General features: G+C 47.4%; 3 protein-coding genes across 3 annotated transcripts in view; all 3 read left to right on the top strand.

Moving 5' to 3' along the window:
• The window catches only part of LOC311234769 (uncharacterized protein), a gene marked incomplete at its 5' end in the record, with an annotated part of 101,498 nt that overhangs the window by 64,967 nt on the left and 18,038 nt on the right, over positions 1–18,493 (top strand). The window lies entirely within an intron of this gene.
• On the top strand, positions 3,305–7,111 carry LOC311234090 (pre-mRNA-splicing factor ATP-dependent RNA helicase PRP16-like; the record flags this gene model as incomplete). Its single annotated transcript, XM_084321201.1, has 1 exon — positions 3,305–7,111. One exon carries the CDS (start codon positions 3,305–3,307, stop codon positions 7,109–7,111), a length of 3,807 nt encoding a protein of 1,268 aa, XP_084177327.1.
• Positions 8,041–8,832, top strand: LOC311234117 (induced myeloid leukemia cell differentiation protein Mcl-1-like; the record flags this gene model as incomplete). The annotated part of the gene is made up of 1 exon (XM_084321233.1): positions 8,041–8,832. The coding sequence occupies one exon, from the start codon at positions 8,041–8,043 to the stop codon at positions 8,830–8,832; it is 792 nt and encodes a 263-aa protein (XP_084177359.1).

The raw sequence follows: 18,493 nt of genomic DNA, 5'->3' as shown, positions 1-18,493 counted from the left end.
ACAATGGGGAGAGGAAAGGTTACCAGTTCACCCCTTTACGACCCCACACCCATGATACGACGTAACGACAAAAAGAGAATATGACACAGTCATAGTCAGCTCCATGAAGCGTTTCACAGCTCCACACAGCGCATGAGCTAACCTGCTATCTGATTTTTACTAAGGAAAAACACAGAATAGAGAGGGCTCTAAGAACCCCGGTCCAACATACACATGTGCTTCTGTGGCCAGTACAACCCAGTTGTAGGTCACATGACACACACAACCCATCATCACCTACAAAAAATGGCAAAAACACTCAACAGAGGAACGCCGTTTTTTTCACAATGAGAGAATACATCATTCTTGATTAGTATCGACCACAGGCCTTGCTAAGCACACATGACAGCAACCAAACCAATTTCCCTTTAGGAAATAAGTTTCTCCAGCAGATTTAGCACAACCTCAGCAATCAAGCTAAGAGTTACATCGTATCCCTACCACACAAAAGACACAATTAATGCACAACATGTCTGATAGGAGGTGATAAAGTCCCCAGGGAACCGGGGGGGAAAACACAATCCTCCTATTTTACCCTCAATACGGCCAGTTAAAACAGGAAAACCTGTTAATGTGTGAACACACTGTTCATTGTCATTACAGTCTGAGAAAGAACATTCTCTTACTCACTTGTCACCAAGCATAGCTTCATAGGTTAGTTACCTTAGTTGTGAGTACACGGCCGTGTTTCTCACACAACAACCAGATCATTACATCCCGTTTGCACGGAGAAGCTAACTGCCAGTGACAAAAACAGCTCACACATAACCCGCAACGTATCCTAAATGCATTGTAGCAACACACGTTTTGGGAAAAACACCGTTATTCACAATACATTTAGCAAAGTAAAACCAGAAGACGTGTTATGAGGTCTGGTCAACCCCGTTCCTACCCGGAACGCAGATCAGCGAAGTGCAGTCTCAAGACACCGTAGAAACACAGCCGTCCTGTGTTGTTCGATCCGGGCAGCGTCGCCGCTCTACCCGTCGCAACGGTCCCTTTGTTGATGCAATCCTTGCCGTCCTGGCTCAGGGCAGGGTCGACGAAAACATCCCCTGTCAAGGATGACGTCGTGGTCAAGAGTGTAAAACATGTTAAAATCAAAGCACGTTCAACAGAATAGCATCAAGCTAACGATCAGAAGCGAGCTCACGACGGCGCGCGAGAAGCTAAGCTACCCCGCGCCAGGCCATGGCCATAGCAGCAAGCTAACGTTACCTAGCGACCACGACATGCTAGCCCCGCAGCTAACAGCTGACTGGCTAATGGTAGGCCCTAAGCAGGCCATGCAGCGATCCAGCAGGCTAACGCAGCAGTTAACAGCTGACTGGCTAACCGTAAGCTATGAACATGTAAACAATGACATAACACTCACCCAGACAGGCCGCCGTTCTGAACCTCTCCTCACTTTTTAAGAGAAAAGAGAAAACAAGATGTCAACACCGCTTCACAACGGTGACTTTACCACATCCGACGGAAATCAGCACAGTACCAACTGGCCTGTGTAGCTGACTTTGAACATGAATCTGCCGCTATCGCACATTACATGCACATATCCCCTCGTGAAGGAATACTCTCATTTGGATATGAAAGATGGGGCCTTAACACGGTGACAGAGAGAATCCACTCGTCCAGAACACACAGGGATCACCAGTGTCAATGGTCGCGGCCCACTAGTTAAAACTATAATGGTCTCCAGACCAAGGCCTTCTGTCGCCTAGGTGGCTGAACAAAGGACCCTAGCCTGGGGCCGGTTTCCATAAACTTTGTCAAGTAGCCCCCATAGCACTAACAGACAAGTGGAGCCCGCCAGCAAACACTACTCACCCAACCTGGAACGCACCGCTCCTCACAACAGCGGCATGTCCGACAGTTCAGCTGTGGCCTGACAGGTTTCACCCCAACAAACACAGCAAGGAACTGCAGTTGAGAAGCATGCAGCGGCGTGCTCCCAATACGAAAACCGGTGGAGGGTTTTTAGAATGATCATCATCTTCTAGACACTCCAGTACGAAGACAATATCGCCGTATTTTCTCGAAAAATAGTGAGAGAGAAAATAAAGATATGATGTCAACGTATCCTTGTTTCCCAAAGCTGTACCTAATCCAATTTCTTCCATCATGGTGTCAAGTGTGGGGATCTACCGAGGCACTTCTTCCTTGTGGTGAAAGCGAGAAGGAGGAGAGCAGGTGACCACACACCTGCTTATGAAGGTAAGCTGATGAGGGGTGTGGTCAGACTAATACTGGTATTAGAGGTACATTTGTGGTTTATTCAGTACGCGTGCACGTACGCGAGATAGTGCAGTGTGATGCCAAGCTAAGCCACTAACGATACAGAACAGACCGACAGTAAGTTTGGAGGAACTAATGGGATAACTGGGGTTGCAACAAAAGTGCAACTAGGGCTAAAAACACAATGAAATAAAATAATAATAATAATAATAATAATAAATAATAATATATCCTTCTTAGCAGACTTCTTAACATCCCAGGGAACTAATGGGATAACTGGGGATGTTGTTTGCTCCTGACAAGAGTCTCAAAGTCTGGGGTGATGGTAGACAAAGCAACTCTGAGGTCATGCTCAATGTCCAATCTGTTCCTCTGCTTTGTCTTCAGCTGGACCAGAGCTGAGAAGCCACTTTCACAAAGATAGGTAGTGCAACATTTTTATTTTATAAAAAAATTAAGAAATTTTAAATAAAAAAAAAAAAAAATTATACGATGCATCAACGCAAAATGTAGGCGTCCACGAGTTTTTATGATCGATGTTGTCGATTATATTGACTAATCGTTGCAGACTTAGATGTCACAGTATGATGTCATAATATAACATTCTAGAACATTTGTGATGTCACAGTATGATGTCATAATAACATTCTAGAACATTTGTGATGTCACAGTATGATGTTATAACATTCTAGAACATTTGTGATGTCACAGTATGATGTCATAATAGAACATTCTAGAACATTTGATGTTACAGTATGATGTCATAATAGAACATTCTAGAACATGTGATGTTACAGTATGATGTCATAATAGAACATGTGATACAGTATGATGTCATAATAGAACATGTGATACAGTATGATGTCATAATAGAACATTCTAGAACATGTGATGTCACAGTATGATGTCATAGTATAACATTCTAGAAGAAGAAGAAGGTGAACTGAGTGAGAAAGATCTCATTCTGAAGAAGAAAAAGGACTGACACACAGACTGAAGCCTGCATTGCTCAAACAAGATGCCTAAGACGATGGACGATGACGAGTCAATGCATAGGCTGGAAGGCGGCGACCCCACCACTGAGGTCGGCGGACTGATTGTAAAGCAGAAGACCGCCGCTTCGGAGCCCCACGTTTTCCGCGCGCCCTCTCCGCGCACCTCCCTGTTGGGCTTGGATCTGCTCGCGGCCCAGAAGAGGAAGGAGCGTGAGAGCAGAGAGCAGGAGGAGACGGGCAGCGACGACAGGCAGACGAAGAAATCCAAGGTGTCTTCTTACAGAGACTGGGAGGAAAGCAAGAGCGTTTCTGGGTCCGATGAGGAAGAGAACGACGAGGATGAGGATGAAGACAGAGGCGCTAGAAAGGAGAGTAGGAAGTACCGGATGCCCGGCTCTGAGACACCCTCCAGCCCTGGGGGGGTCAGCGGGGAGTTCCGTCACAAACACCAGCAGAGAGAGAGAGACAGACGGGAGCACGGGGTCTACGCCTGCTCCAAAGAGGACAGGAATAGGGAGAGAGAAAAGGACAGGGAGAGGAACAGAGAGAAAGGCAGAGACCGGCGGAGTGAAAGAGATGATGGAGAACGCAGCCATAGCCGCCGCGGCGGCAGCAGCAGCTCGTCCGAGCGTTCAGATCGCAGCGAGAGGAGCGAGCGCTCCCAGAGAGAAGGCTGGTCTACTGATCGTATCAGCCGGGGGAGCAAGAGGGAGGAGCCTCCTACGCCTCCGCAGCGCCCCAGAGACTCCTCTACACCCTCACGTTCCAACTGGGAAGAGGACGACAGTGGTATTGGCAGCTCAAGGCATTCCCAGTGGGAGTCTCCATCCCCCGCTCTTTCACGGGGAGAGTCTGATCGCTCAGAGCACAGCCCGCACACCGGCCGCGAGAGTGAGAGGAGGGACAGGTCAGTTAGAGGCCGTTATCCTGATGACACGCCCCTGCCCACCCCTTCTTACAAGTATAATGAGTGGGCCAATGACAGGAAGCATCTGGGCTCCACCCCTCGTCTGTCACGAGGAAAAGGCAAGAAGGAAGACAGTCAGGAGGGGATTATGTTCGACAACGAGGATGAGAAGCAGCAGTGGGAGGACGACCAGAAGCAAGCCGACAGGGACTGGTACATGATGGACGAAGGCTACGACGAGTTCCACAACCCACTGACCGCTACCTCTGAAGAGTACGTGAAGAAGAGGGAGCAGATCCTCCAGAAACAGACACAGAAACGTATATCTGCCCAGAAGCGGCAGATCAACGAGGACAACGAGCGGTGGGAGACAAACCGCATGCTGACCAGCGGGGTGGTGCAGAGGCTGGAGGTGGACGAGGACTTTGAGGAGGACAACGCTGCCAAGGTCCACCTGCTGGTTCACAACCTGGTCCCTCCCTTCCTGGACGGAAGAATAGTCTTCACTAAGCAGCCAGAGCCTGTCATCCCTGTCAAAGACGCCACCTCAGACATGGCCATCATCTCTCGTAAGCGCAGCCAGCTGGTCCGTAAGCACCATGAGCAGAAAGAACGCAAGAAGGCACAGCAAAAACACTGGGAGCTGGCGGGTACAAAGCTGGGAGACATCATGGGCATCAAGAAGAAAGAGGAAACGGACAGCTCTGGGGGAAAGCCTGTAGGAGAGGACGGCAAGGTGGACTACAGAACAGAACAGCAATATGCAGACCATATGAAAGATAAGACTGAGGCCGCAAGTGAATTTGCTAAGAAGAAAACCCTTTTGGAGCAGAGACAGTACCTGCCTATCTTCGCCGTCAGACAGCAGCTGCTAAACATCATCAGGGACAACAGCATCGTGATCGTGGTGGGCGAGACGGGCAGCGGGAAGACCACCCAGCTCACCCAGTACCTGCACGAGGACGGCTACACCGGCTACGGCATGGTGGGCTGCACCCAGCCCCGCAGGGTGGCCGCCATGAGCGTCGCCAAGAGAGTCAGCGAGGAGATGGCCATCAGCCTGGGGCAGGAGGTGGGCTACGCCATCCGTTTCGAGGACTGCACGTCAGAGAAGACGGTAATCAAGTACATGACGGATGGTATGCTGCTGAGAGAGTCGCTGAGGGAGTCGGACTTGGATCACTACAGTGTTGTTATCATGGACGAGGCCCACGAGCGCTCCCTCAATACTGACGTGCTGTTTGGCCTGCTGCGCGAGGTGGTCTCCAGGCGCGCCGACCTGAAGCTCATAGTCACCTCGGCTACGATGGACTCAGACAAATTTGCAGCGTTTTTCGGCAACGTACCGATTTTCAACATCCCAGGAAGAACGTTCCCAGTGGACATCTTGTTCAGCAAGACTCCTCAGGAGGACTATGTGGAGGCAGCAGTGAAGCAGGCCCTGCAGATCCACCTCAGCGGCATGTCAGGAGACATCCTGATCTTCATGCCTGGCCAGGAGGACATCGAGGTGACGTTGGATCAGATCGTGGAGAGGTTGGAGGACTTGGAGAGCGCTCCTGCTCTGGAAGTGCTGCCCATCTACTCCCAGCTCCCCTCTGATCTTCAGGCCAAGATCTTCCAGAAGGCTCCAGGCGGGGTGAGGAAGTGCATCGTTGCCACAAACATCGCTGAGACGTCTCTGACTGTAGATGGGATCATGTTTGTTGTGGATGCAGGATACTGTAAACTCAAGGTGTTCAACCCTCGCATTGGCACCGATGACCTTCGGGTGTACCCCATCAGCCAGGCCAACGCCAACCAGCGCGCCGGCAGAGCGGGACGCACAGGGCCAGGCCAGTGCTACAGGCTGTACACTCAGAGTGCCTATAAGAACGAGATGCTGTCCACCACCATCCCAGAGATCCAGAGGACCAACCTGTCCAACGTGGTCCTGCTGCTGAAGTCTCTGGGGGTCCAGGACCTGTTGCTCTTCCACTTCATGGACCCGCCGCCCGAGGACAACATGCTGAACTCCATGTACCAGCTGTGGATCCTGGGAGCTCTCGACAACACAGGCGCTCTGACACCGACGGGTCGCTTGATGGCGCAGTTCCCTCTGGACCCGGCTCTCTCCAAGATGCTCATCGTGTCATGTGACATGGGCTGCAGCGCCGACATCCTCATCATCATCTCTATGCTGTCCGTTCCCGCCATCTTCTACAGACCCAAGGGTCGCGAGGAGGAGAGTGACCAGGTGAGGGAGAAGTTTGCTGTACCAGAGAGCGACCACCTCACCTACCACCACGTCTACATGCAGTGGAAGAACAACAACTACTCCAGCATCTGGTGCAACAAGCACTTCATCCACACCAAGGCCATGCACAAGGTGTTTGAGGTCCACTCCCAGCTGAAGGACATCATGGTTCAGCAGAGGATGAACCTGATCTCCTGCGGCTCTGACTCGGACATCATCAGGAAATGTATCTGCGCTGCTTATTTCCACCAGGCTGCCAAGCTCAAGGGTATCGGTGAGTATGTGAACGTGAGGACGGGCATGCCCTGCCACCTCCACCCTACCAGCTCCCTGTTTGGGATGGGCTACACCCCTGATTACATCACCTACCATGATCTGCTCTTGACCACCACCAAGGAGTACATGCAGTGTGTGACTGCAGTGGAGGGAGAGTGGCTCGCAGAGCTGGGCCCCATGTTCTATAGTATCAAACACGCAGGCAAGAGCAGACAGGAGAACTGCCGGAGGGCCAAGGAGGAGATCACTAACATGGAGGAGGAGATGACCCTGGCTGAGCGGCAGCGGAGATCACGCCGAGAGGAGCAGGACAGGAAGAGTAACATCAACAGTGTCCGGGTGGCTGTGAAAATCTGCACCCCAGGAAGGATGGAGGAAGCCCCCATGACACCCAAGAGAACCCCCGCCCGCTTCGGACTGTAGCCCTTCTCTCTGAAGGACGTAGGGTTGGTCTTCCTACTGCTTGGACTCCTTCTGATGCAGGATCACCAGTATCTGAACCATGCCAGCGCTGGCACACACACGCACACACATCTGTAAACCGAACTGGTCCCACAGTTGGGACTCCGTGTACATAATGTCAACCCATCGGCATCGTGTCCAGTGTAACGTGCAGTTAATCTATATTCCACTAGAGGGAGAACTTGTATAAGGCACAAGACCACCAGCACAACCTTCCCTACCTTGCATTCTTTCATTTATTTGTTTATTTATCTTACATTTTTTGGACCTTATGGTGTTCTTGTTCTGTTCTTGACTTATTATGTTTTCTTCTTGACTTGTTTAAAGAAGACCTGTACGGCCCATGGGGACATTAACGTGTGTTGTCGGGCCTTATAAATAAATTTGATTTGATTTGATTTGATTTAGAACATTTGTGATGTCACAGTATGATGTCATAATAGAACATTCTAGAACATTTGTGATGTCACAGTATGAGAACATTCTAGAACATTTGTGATGGCACAGTATGATGTCATAATAGAACATTCTAGAACATTTGTGATGGCACAGTATGATGTCATAATAGAACATTCTAGAACATTTGTGATGGCACAGTATGATGTCATAATAGAACATTCTAGAACATTTGTGATGGCACAGTATGATGTCATAATAGAACATTCTAGAACATTTGTGATGGCACAGTATGATGTCATAATAGAATATTCTAGAACATTTGTGATGTCACAGTATGATGTCATAATAGAACATTCTAGAACATTTGTGTCCTATTTAAAGGCAGCCCAGGGAACTGAAGGAGAAGAAGACTCATAACTTGACTGGACTTTGAAGAGACAACAGAGAAATAACTTTTAACTAACGAGATTTATTTGAAAGACAACGCGAAGATGAATACTTTCTCTACGTCATTGACCAAAAGGACCACAACTGGAACCTTCTCGAGTCTCTACGGCTCTGGGAGGGCGAGGGCGAGGGCCTCATCCTTAGATACTCAAAATGGGAATGTCGCTGGTAGTGATACTCCACCAAGGCCGAAGATTTTGCAGATTAAAAACATCCTGGATGATATCGGCGATAGCGACGACGGCGCTCTGCCGTGCGCTCCCGAGCTGTTGGACAGTGACCGCGACATGCCCAGCCGTCCGGCAGGGGACGAGACACTGGAGAACGACACAAGAGAACTCATTGGCACTTTCCTTACAGACTTTACCGGACTTTCTACGTCATGGTGGGGGCAAGGCAAGACTCTCTCGACGATGAAAAGGGTTGTGGATGACCTTCTCCGGAAACACCGATATGGATATCATGGTATGCGCAACAAAATAATGGAGTTGGATAACGGAGGGGACGACATGAGCTTCATTATGTCTGTGGCCAAGGGCCTCTTTGGTGACGGGGTCACCAACTGGGGTCGCATTGCCAGCCTGGTGGCCTTCGGGGCGGTTGTGTGCCAGTACCTGAAGGAGATGGGCAGACAGCACTGCGTTGCGTTGGTGGGCCAAGAAATCTCCACGTATCTCCTTTCTGACCAACGAGACTGGCTGGTGAAAAACAATTCCTGGGATGGGTTTGTAGAGTTCTTTCGAGTGGCTGACCCAGAGTCCACAGTGAGGCACGCTCTCATGGCTGTAGCTGGTTTCGCTGGGATTGTGGCAACACTTGCCCTGTTGATCAGGTGAATTTATTGGACTCGAAGAGACTTTTGTAATAATAATAATAATAATTCATTTATTTTGCGTAGCGCTTTTCAAAGACCCAAAGTCAACCCAAAGTTGTACCCTTTCCCCCCTGAACCAAGCTGAATGGGACGACTGGCAGACTGGAAGCCTCCACCCCTTGTCTTTGAAAACCCTTGGCTAAAAAAAAAAAAAAAAAAAGGGTTAAGTATTGTGTGATTTTGTGTAAAGTAAGATTTTCATTGTATGGCAAACTGTCTGTTTAACTGTGCACATGACAATAAACAATCTTGAATCTTGAATCTATGATCATAGCAGGGTTATAGCAGTTCTGTGGTGTGTGTACTGTAGATGTAATTCATATGGGTGTCTATCGGTTCTAAATGAGTCCAGACAAGAATGGCATTAAACATTAATCAGCGTGTTTGACCCGTGCCCAATAAGAAGACGGAGCGCTCCGTGACACTCCTCTCCCAGGACTTACTGGTAGACTGTGAAATTCAACTCGATGGCGCCAAATTATTTCCATATGGTAGCAGAGGATGAGAGCTGTGTAAGATCCACTCTCTTACTAATTAGAACCGAGTTCGTTGTCGTAGAGCGTAGTTCATGACTCAGTGGCTATATTCAAAATAGTCAAATAATTATTATTAGTAATAATTATTATAATAACTTTTTTCTTAAAGGCTCAATCTGTTTTACAATATCATTGTGGGGTATATTTACGAACATTCTTGAATAATTTGATCTACTCCAGGGTAGATGGCAAATAAGCAAATTTCCCAAAATGTTGGAGTTTTCCTTTAACCCATTGTAATTCAGAATACAGCCTAAATATGTTCAACCCAGTGTTGACAAACATTACCAATGTAAACAAACCGTATACAGTCACAAAGAATACAGCAAATACAATTAAAAACTCACATTCACCTGTTTCCTAATGCTAGTTCTTGTGTCAAGAGGGTCTTCGTTGCTATTTCTTCCCATTTCTGGTGGTGGGAATGCCCCGATTTGTTTACATTTTGGATCACGGATTGGGTCTTTAACGCTTTCACTACCACACTAAAGTAGGTTAACCTTTCACGGGGGAGGGAAAGGGTTGTAGTGAAAGGGTGAAAGGGTTAACCTTCTGTAGTGTGGTATAGTGAAAGTGTTAACACTTTGTCGTGTGGCAGTGAAAGGGTTAACCTTATGTATTGTCACAGTGAAAGGGTTAACCATTTGGTAGTGAAAGGGCTAAAACTGCAATAATGAGTCTCACCACTGGGGCCACCAGTCGCCACTATAAACAAACTCCATTTTCTCAAAACTAAAGCCTCTTCATGTATCAACATAAGAATGCATTACCACCACAATCTTGTAACTAATATGCTGAATTAGCTGAATTAAAAAAAAATTATTTTTGTGCATGGATTTGGATTACAATATTTCAACTACAATACATACAACTTTCTCTTTCCAACTTTCCTGGTTGTTAAACAAGGTAGGTAAATATGTCACCTACAATAAATACAATATAGAGGCCCACTGGACCACCATGGAACCCTATATTGGAAAATAAATATGTTGTCGCCCAGGAGATCAAAAGTTAGTTTCAGTCTATGTTCATATGTTCTGTGATATGAAGCACATGATCTGATGTAGTATACTCCCCTGTCTGAACCTGCACTTCAACATCCTCCTCCTCTCTCATCCCTCCCTCCCTAACTCCATCTCTTTTTTCTGCCGCTGTCTCCTCCATCTGTCCCCTCTACCCAGTTTTATTTATAAGATAAGATAGATAGATAGAAGAAGATAGAATATAGATAAGATATTCCTTTATTGATCCCCTTGGGCAAATTCAGGCATAGGGGTACAGGTAGTAAAAACAGCAGTGTAAACAAATAACTCAATATAATTTACTATCTAACTAACTGAATATACAGTATTCACAGTGTCACATAAGGTGCAGTATGCATAAGGTAGTGTTATTGTCCTCCTTGGGTTCCTATTAGTTCTAGTTGGATGTCTGGCCGCAGTCCCTGCCCACTGTTGTGGAGCCTGATGGCTGCTGGTATGAAGGACTGTCCGAGGCGGTTAGTTGAGTGTCGGGGGGGTATGAGTCTGTGGCTGAACGTGCTTCAGCCACAGACAGAGGGGGTGGGAGGGATTCTCCAGGATAGCAACCAGCTTCCTTCCCTAGAAAGAGTGTACTTGTGAGGGAAATAGGAGCTTGTCTCCCCCCTCTGTCGCCTCTACCAAGTTTTATTGTCCCCCCCTCCCCTCTCCTCGGTATAAATGAGCCCTCTTCCTGTGATTCGGTCGCTTCTCCCGGGTCTCCTAGCTCAGGGGTTCCCAAAGTTTTCAGGCCGCGACCCCCGAAATAACGGTGTCAGAGAGCCACGACCCCCACTATTATAGGAGGTGGTTGAAACATGCAAACCTTCAAATGCACTAATAAGCATTGAAGGCTTTTAACCCTTAGGAGTCTGAGCTCTTGAGCTCCTCCTCATAATTTTCCCTTTTTTTGTTACATAATATAAAACTACAGGTTCATACCGTCAAAATAAGCCATCAATTGTAAAATTCGAGCCGATAGTTTTCAATCAATGTCCTATCAAACATTCTGGTAAAATCCTAACTACATTCCAGCACAGGAGTTTGAAAGGATTCAAGTGAATTCAGCTATCTGATGAAAAAACTACACTCCCAGAATTCAACGTGATCAATGTCACTAGACCAATTCACACCTGGAACAAAGGCCCAGTTTCTAGTCTGTCGTTCATTTGTTATTCCAATGACTGGACCCAGCAGGAGGCCTAGCCCTAGGGTGACACACAAGCTAGATAGCATATTATATGACCATGCCTAAAACCTATAGGTAGAGGGTCATAAGACTTGACCAAGTCTTCCATATGGGCTGCTTTTGTATGTTGTAGTGTTGTCACAATACCAACATTTTGACTTTGATACAGATAGGAAAGGTAATGGAATATATTATTAGATGACAGAACATGGAAAATTCTTTATACAATTATTTAATTCATTATAATTTAAACGCTATTGAATAATAGTTCATTAATACAATTATTCTGTTACAGCTACTGAGCTATATACACAGTAAATATTGCAAATGTCTCTGTGTGTGTGTGTGTGTGTGTGTGTGTGTGTGTGTGTATCGCTCTCTCTCCCTCTCCCTCTCTCTACATCTCTCCTGAACCTATTTCATTCAAAAGGAAGATATTGATGGACAGTAGCTATAGTACACAGTAAATCTTGCCAAATGGGAACAAATACACTCGGGAATAGTGTTAATTTGACACTGCAATATTTACTGGCTGATCTCTAACAATGACGAGAAAGCCTATCGGGAGGAGGTTGATGTACTGACACGCCTAGCTAAGGAAGTTCAGAGTATCGGGGAAGATACTCCACTCCTTCTGTTCCGGGGCTGTAGAGAGCATTCTGACTGGAAACATCACTGCCTGGTATGGAAACAGCACGGCCCAGGACAGGAAGGCACTCCAGAGAGTGGTGCGCTCAGCTGAGCGTACTACGTGTATTGCACTACCACCCCTGCAGGACTTATATAACAGGAGGTGCAAATCCAGAGCCTGCCCCCTCATACCATCCCCCCTCCTCCTCTTTTGTGGATTCTCCTCCGAAGACAGTTCCGCGAAGGAGGGGTCCTCTGGGGTCCACCTGGCCCCCATTATGACTGCTATAATATAGAATATAGATATAGCCCTGCAAACACCGCCACGCATCCCTATCTCTTAGAGCGGTGGCGCAGTAGGAACAAAGATGGGCTAGACCCGTGGCGCTGAAAGAGTGAAACGCCAGTGTTTGTGATGGCAGGCTAGCATAATGTCAATGATAAAAAAAAACACACAAAAAGTGAAATATTTTCAATATATCAAATGAAGTAGATTTTTCTGGGGGGGGGGGTTATTACAGGCTAGCATGTGTCAATGATTAGCAACACCACTGATTTCGCTGCTTGTGAACTTTGGGAACCACTGTCCTAGCTAGTAACCTTGGTAAGAGCCATCAGCCATTTTCTCTGACTATTCTGTATTGGATACTTTCATTCTGAGTTAATAAATTGTATTAACCGGATCCATCGACTAAGTAAGTTATTATATGTTTCCCGCACTGCCTTCTCTCTCTTTATCGCCCACTCAATCTCTATCATTGTCTTTCTCATGTTTTTCTCTCTCTGTGTTTCTGTCTTTTTTTTCTCTTTCTCTCTGTGTAATTTTCTGTCTGTTTCTCGTTTCCTTCATCACTGTCTGTCTATATCTCCCTTTCTATCTCTTTGTCTCTCTCTCTCTCTCATTCTTCTCTTGTTAACTCAGCCATAATTAGACCATGTTGCTGTCATCCAGTGTGGCATTTCATCTGGAGAGAGAGAGAGAGAAAGCGAGAGAGAAAGAGAGAGAGATATCGAGAGATAGAGAGAGAGAGAGAGAGAGAGAGAGATGTAGAGTTGGACAGATTTCGTGTCCAGCATTAAGCAGTAGGATGATGGGAGGTTTACTCTGAGGACACACACACACACACACACACACAGACGTACACACTCACAGACGTACACACTCACAGACTCACTCAATCCCCCCAGCAACAGAGGCTACAGTCTAGTTAACTTTATCGCGTTGGTTGGACAGGTGAGTATTTAATTGGCAGAGCCAGACACTGTGGGCAGACTCAGGCTCCACTTCCAGGCATTATCTCCAGCCAGGCAGAGAGACCAGTGTGTGGTGGATGATTAGAGGGTTTCAAACCCGATGACTTCTGTAACAAGGACGATTTGTTACGGCAACCTCCCCTCACCCTGCCGTGTCTCTCAGGAAGCTCTCAGGACAACGACGCATAAAGATGGCGGCCTCTGCATTCATAGTCATAGATGGTCCTCACACGGTGCAAAGAGTCCAGCCGTTGGCACCAGGCGGGACAACGTGGGACCGTGCCGCTGGACCGCACGGCTGGGAGGCTCGTAGGAGGCTGCCACATTTCTGCCCATTAAAATGAACGAATGGATACACAAATAAAATGAATTCAATAATGGCCCTTGTTATGAAATTAGCAACCATGCATTTATTTTTTTCCCCACACAATGTGTTTAATTGTTTTCATAAACCCTTTCGCTCCAGGGGGGGAAAAACACCAATTTGGACTTAACGTACAATGTATTCATGTGACAGAAGCGATGCCAGTCTGATGAATGCTAATGCTCTTGTTATTACTGATAAGCACAATTAGTATTCCAAACACACAGGCATGAGACATGTAATCATTATATAGTATAATCCAGTGTGCAGTTGTCGATGCATGTTTTGCCTGGATAGGCTAAAGGGCATTTAAATCACGCCACGCCAAAGAACATGGTTAACATAATTGCTAATAGGAAGGGTGCTCTTGGAATATGGAGTTCCACACTGTTGTAGATGCAGGAGGAAATATTTTTGCTTGGTCAGATAGTTGGTTGTTACAATTTATTAGATCAAATAGGATAATTGGCTTAGAGGGGCCCCAACTGGCCGCCGTGGCCGAGGGGGTCCCGTAATGAGTACCCAGAATCACAGAAGACGTCAATATTTATACCTGACAGGAAGAGGTGGGGCCATGTGACCAGGTGGGAAGGAGGATGAGACATATGGTGCGGGGGTAGGTGCTTCAAGGGGAGGGGCTGAATCGGAAGGTTGGTAGGAGGTTGAGACACAAAGGAAGGGGCCGGCAGGGGGGTGGTTTAGGTGTTGGGAGATGAGAGACAAAGGGGCGTGACTGATTGATAAAGGAATTGATTTGATTTAAGATTGGGGATTAATCGGGGGGAATTATGAGACATGGGAGGGGGGGGGGCATATAATTTCCACCCCAACGCCTATTCTATTGTCCTCTGTGACCTGTTCTGTATTTTGTTCATGTCACAGCCGTTTATCAGACACGGGATTCAATAATAATTCAATAACAATAAGAATGGGCAGAATTTTCCTTGGTGGTACGAGGACAAGAGGACCTGGCAAACAGCAGACAGCAGGCAGCAGAGAGCAGAACAGGTCCACTGACGATGCGGTCTCTCAGGTACTACACAACACCCTCTCTCACCAAGACAGCCAGAAGGGGGGCTATGTGAGACTGTTGTTAATTGACTATAGCTCAGCGTTCAACACCATAGTCCCCACCAGACTGGTGGACAAGCTGATCGAGCTGCCTGGATACTAGACTGTCTGAGTGAAAGGCCTCAGGCGGTCAGGGTGGGGGGTCAGACCTCCAACACCATCACCCTGAGTATCGGGTCCCCCCAGGGCTGTGTTCTGAGCCCCCTGCTGTATTCACTCTACACACATGACTGTGTGGCCAGGTTCAGCTCCAACTCCATAGTGAAGTTTGCGGACGACACAGTGGTGGTGGGGCTGATCTCTGACAACGATGAGAAGGCCTACCGGGAGGAGGTTGATGTACTGGCACGCTGGTGTCAGGACAACAGCCTGCTCCTGAACATTGGTAAAACCAAGGAGCTGATCGTGGATTTCAGGAGAACACAGCAGGACACACACACACCACTGAGGATAAACGGGGCTACCGTGGACAGGGTGAGCAGTTTTAAGTTTTACCTGGGGGTCCACATCTCAGAGGACCTGACATGGACAACACACATAGACTCAGTCGTAAAAAAGGCAAAGCAGCGCCTCTACCACCTGAGACAGTTAAGGAAGTTCCGAGTATCGGGGAAGATTCTCCAGTCCTTCTACTCCGGAGCTGTAGAGAGCATCTTGACTGGAAACATCACTGCCTGGTATGGAAACAGCAAGGCACAGGACAAGAAGGCCCTACAGAGAGTGGTGCGCTCAGCCGAGCGTACCACGGGTATTGCACTACCACCCCTGCAGGTCTTATATAACAAGAGGTGCAAATCCAGAGCCTGCAGAATAATGAAAGACCCTCACCATCCCAACAACAGCCTGTTCAAGCTGCTGCGGTCAGACAAACGCCTGCGCACACCAGCAACTAGGACAGAGAGACTTCGGCTCAGCTTCTTCCCCCAGGCCATCATAGTCTTGAACACTGAACTCTCCACACACAGGCACACATGAGCACACACACACAACACACATACTGTATACGCTCACACACTAACAGACACTTTAGCACGAACACACACATGCTGCACATGCACACACTCAACGGTCACTTTACACAATGAAAAGGTCACAAAAAAAAAGAACAGGAGTGGTTCTTGTATAATAAATAGATGGATATAGCAAGATAGCATAAGGATATATAGTATAACTGTATATTGTATAGTAGTGTACATAAGACCCAGTGCCTCGTCCGTAGCTAACACTGTATTCAAGTCAAGTCAAGTCAAGTCAAGAGTTTTAATTGTCACGGCATACAGGTATACAATGAAATGCGGGTGGTCTTGCCCGCTGATTGCACTATCGCAGGACCTTAGCATGCCTTTACCATGCTTTTTGTAAACGTTAGGTGTACACTATACCTGTTATGTCTCATTTTATGTCTTATTCTTATTTTTATTACTTGTATTATTGCACAATCGCTGCGGGCATGACCACCCGCATTTCACTGTATGCTTGTATGCCGTGACAAATAAAACTCTTGACTTGACTTGACAGTATGCAGCAGACAGCAGGTAGCAGACAGCAGGTAGCAGACAGCAGAGAGTAGACAGCTGACAGCAGGTAGCAGACAGCAGGTAGAAGACAGCAGGTAGCAGACAGCAGACAGCAGGTAGCAGGCAGCAGGTAGAAGACAGCAGGTAGCAGACAGCAGACAGCAGGTAGCAGACAGCAGGTAGAAGACAGCAGGTAGCAGACAGCAGACAGCAGGTAGCAGGCAGCAGGTAGAAGACAGCAGATAGCAGACAGCAGGCAGCAGGTAGAAGACAGCAGGCAGAAGACTGGTTGACGTGATTCGCCCGGACGTGATGAGCAGCCAGATTTGATGTGCCACCGTGGAATGCCAAGTGCTTGTTGCACATTTGACACATAGCCTTTTCTTTATCCTCCGTTAATTTAAAGTGTTTCCACACACAGGTGACTTCTTCCCACTTCTTGCTGTTACAGCTGCCATGATTGAATAATTGAGCAGTGACGCACGCCTCCTCACCTCGACTCGTTGATTTGACTGTGTGAGTCATGCGTGTGTTTGTGCGTGACCTTTTTAATAAGAAAATGTATGCCAGCGTAACGAAGGAACGTTCAAACGTTTGGGATCAGCCCTAGTGTGGTAGTGAAAGGGTTAAAGGGATAGTTTTGGTGCCGCAAGCCCTATTTCCTACTTACAGTACCAGTGACGTTGCTGTCGATCGGCCTTCAATCCATGCAGTTCTTCATACTGGATACCTGCAGCTCCAGGTAGTTAGCCACAAACAAATCTATGGGGGTCACGCTCCTGTCTAGCCCTGAATTAAGAGCTGAAACCTACTCCACAGTGCATCGAAAGTAGCTTTCAGCATTTATTTCAGGGCTTACTGGAGTGTTGGCCCCTATAGACTTTGGATTTGTTTTATGCCCGAGCTGTGGGTATCCAGCATGAAAAACACAATGGATTGTGTTGAGAAAATAATTAATTGGGCCGAGAAAGGACTCTACCGATCGACAACATCATTGGTGAGTAGGACCCCATCTCCCAGCAGAGACAGTGACGACAGGTGGCTGCCTGGGTGGGCAAGGTCGGTGGCCATCTTTATTGTACGTTATTTTCCACAACTTTTGTCCCGGCTTTACTTTTTGTCCATTACCTCTGTGTCATTCTCAGGGAAGTCTCAGGCAAATCATTCCTCCACTTCAGTGTGCATTTTTTTTATACTTGTATATATTCACCCCCCCCCCCCCCCCCCCCCCCCCGCCGAGAGCTGTCAGTCCTGGCGTGGCGCGAGGCTTCACACAGATTGAGCGATGCAAAGCGGAAATGGGAAGGCTGCTGCGGAGCTCCAATAAAAGTGCCAGTCAATGTCAGCATTGTGGGAGTTTAGCCCCCGACGCACCCTGACGCCCGTGTTCTTATTGCCACTGCTTTACTCTCGGCAAATGAAGCCTCGACGGGAGGCTGTGGCCAGAGCCACAAGTGGTTGTTGTTGTTGTTGAAGGAAGGACGTGGAAGGGGTCGATCAGGAAGTCACTCCTCCCGCCTCCTCACGCATAGCAGGGGGGCTCTGAAATAGCTTTGGCTGGACCTGCTGGGGAGGTTGTTATATCCTCTCTCTCTCTCTCTCTCTCTCTCTCTCTCTCGCTCTCTCTCTCTCTCTCTCTCTCCTCTCTCTCTCTCTCTCTCTCTCTCTCTGTTTTGTTTCTCTCTCACTGTTTCGTTGCTCTCTCTCTCTCCATCTCTCTGTCTCCATCTCTCTCTCTGTTTCTCTGTCTCCGTCAGACTCTCTCGTCTCTCCACACACTTTATAGCACACACCCACTTTAAACAAACACACTGTAGCACCCACTCCCCACACTTTATATTTATTGATGAAGGATTGCACTACAACTCGTACACCTTACTGTAAATTGTACCTAAATTGTACCTCATCCCATTTCTGCTTTGCACTATATAGTACTGTACATTAGTACACTGCATAGTATTGTATATTATATGGTAACTCAGTTACGTCTATTCTGCATCGAACATTGTACATATGTCTATACTGAACACTGTGACCTCATTT

Source organism: Notolepis coatsorum (genome assembly GCF_963971535.1).
Source record: "Notolepis coatsorum genome assembly, chromosome: 9".
Classification (NCBI taxonomy): domain Eukaryota; kingdom Metazoa; phylum Chordata; class Actinopteri; order Aulopiformes; family Paralepididae; genus Notolepis; species Notolepis coatsorum.
This window is presented reverse-complemented; position numbering and strand designations above follow the sequence as displayed.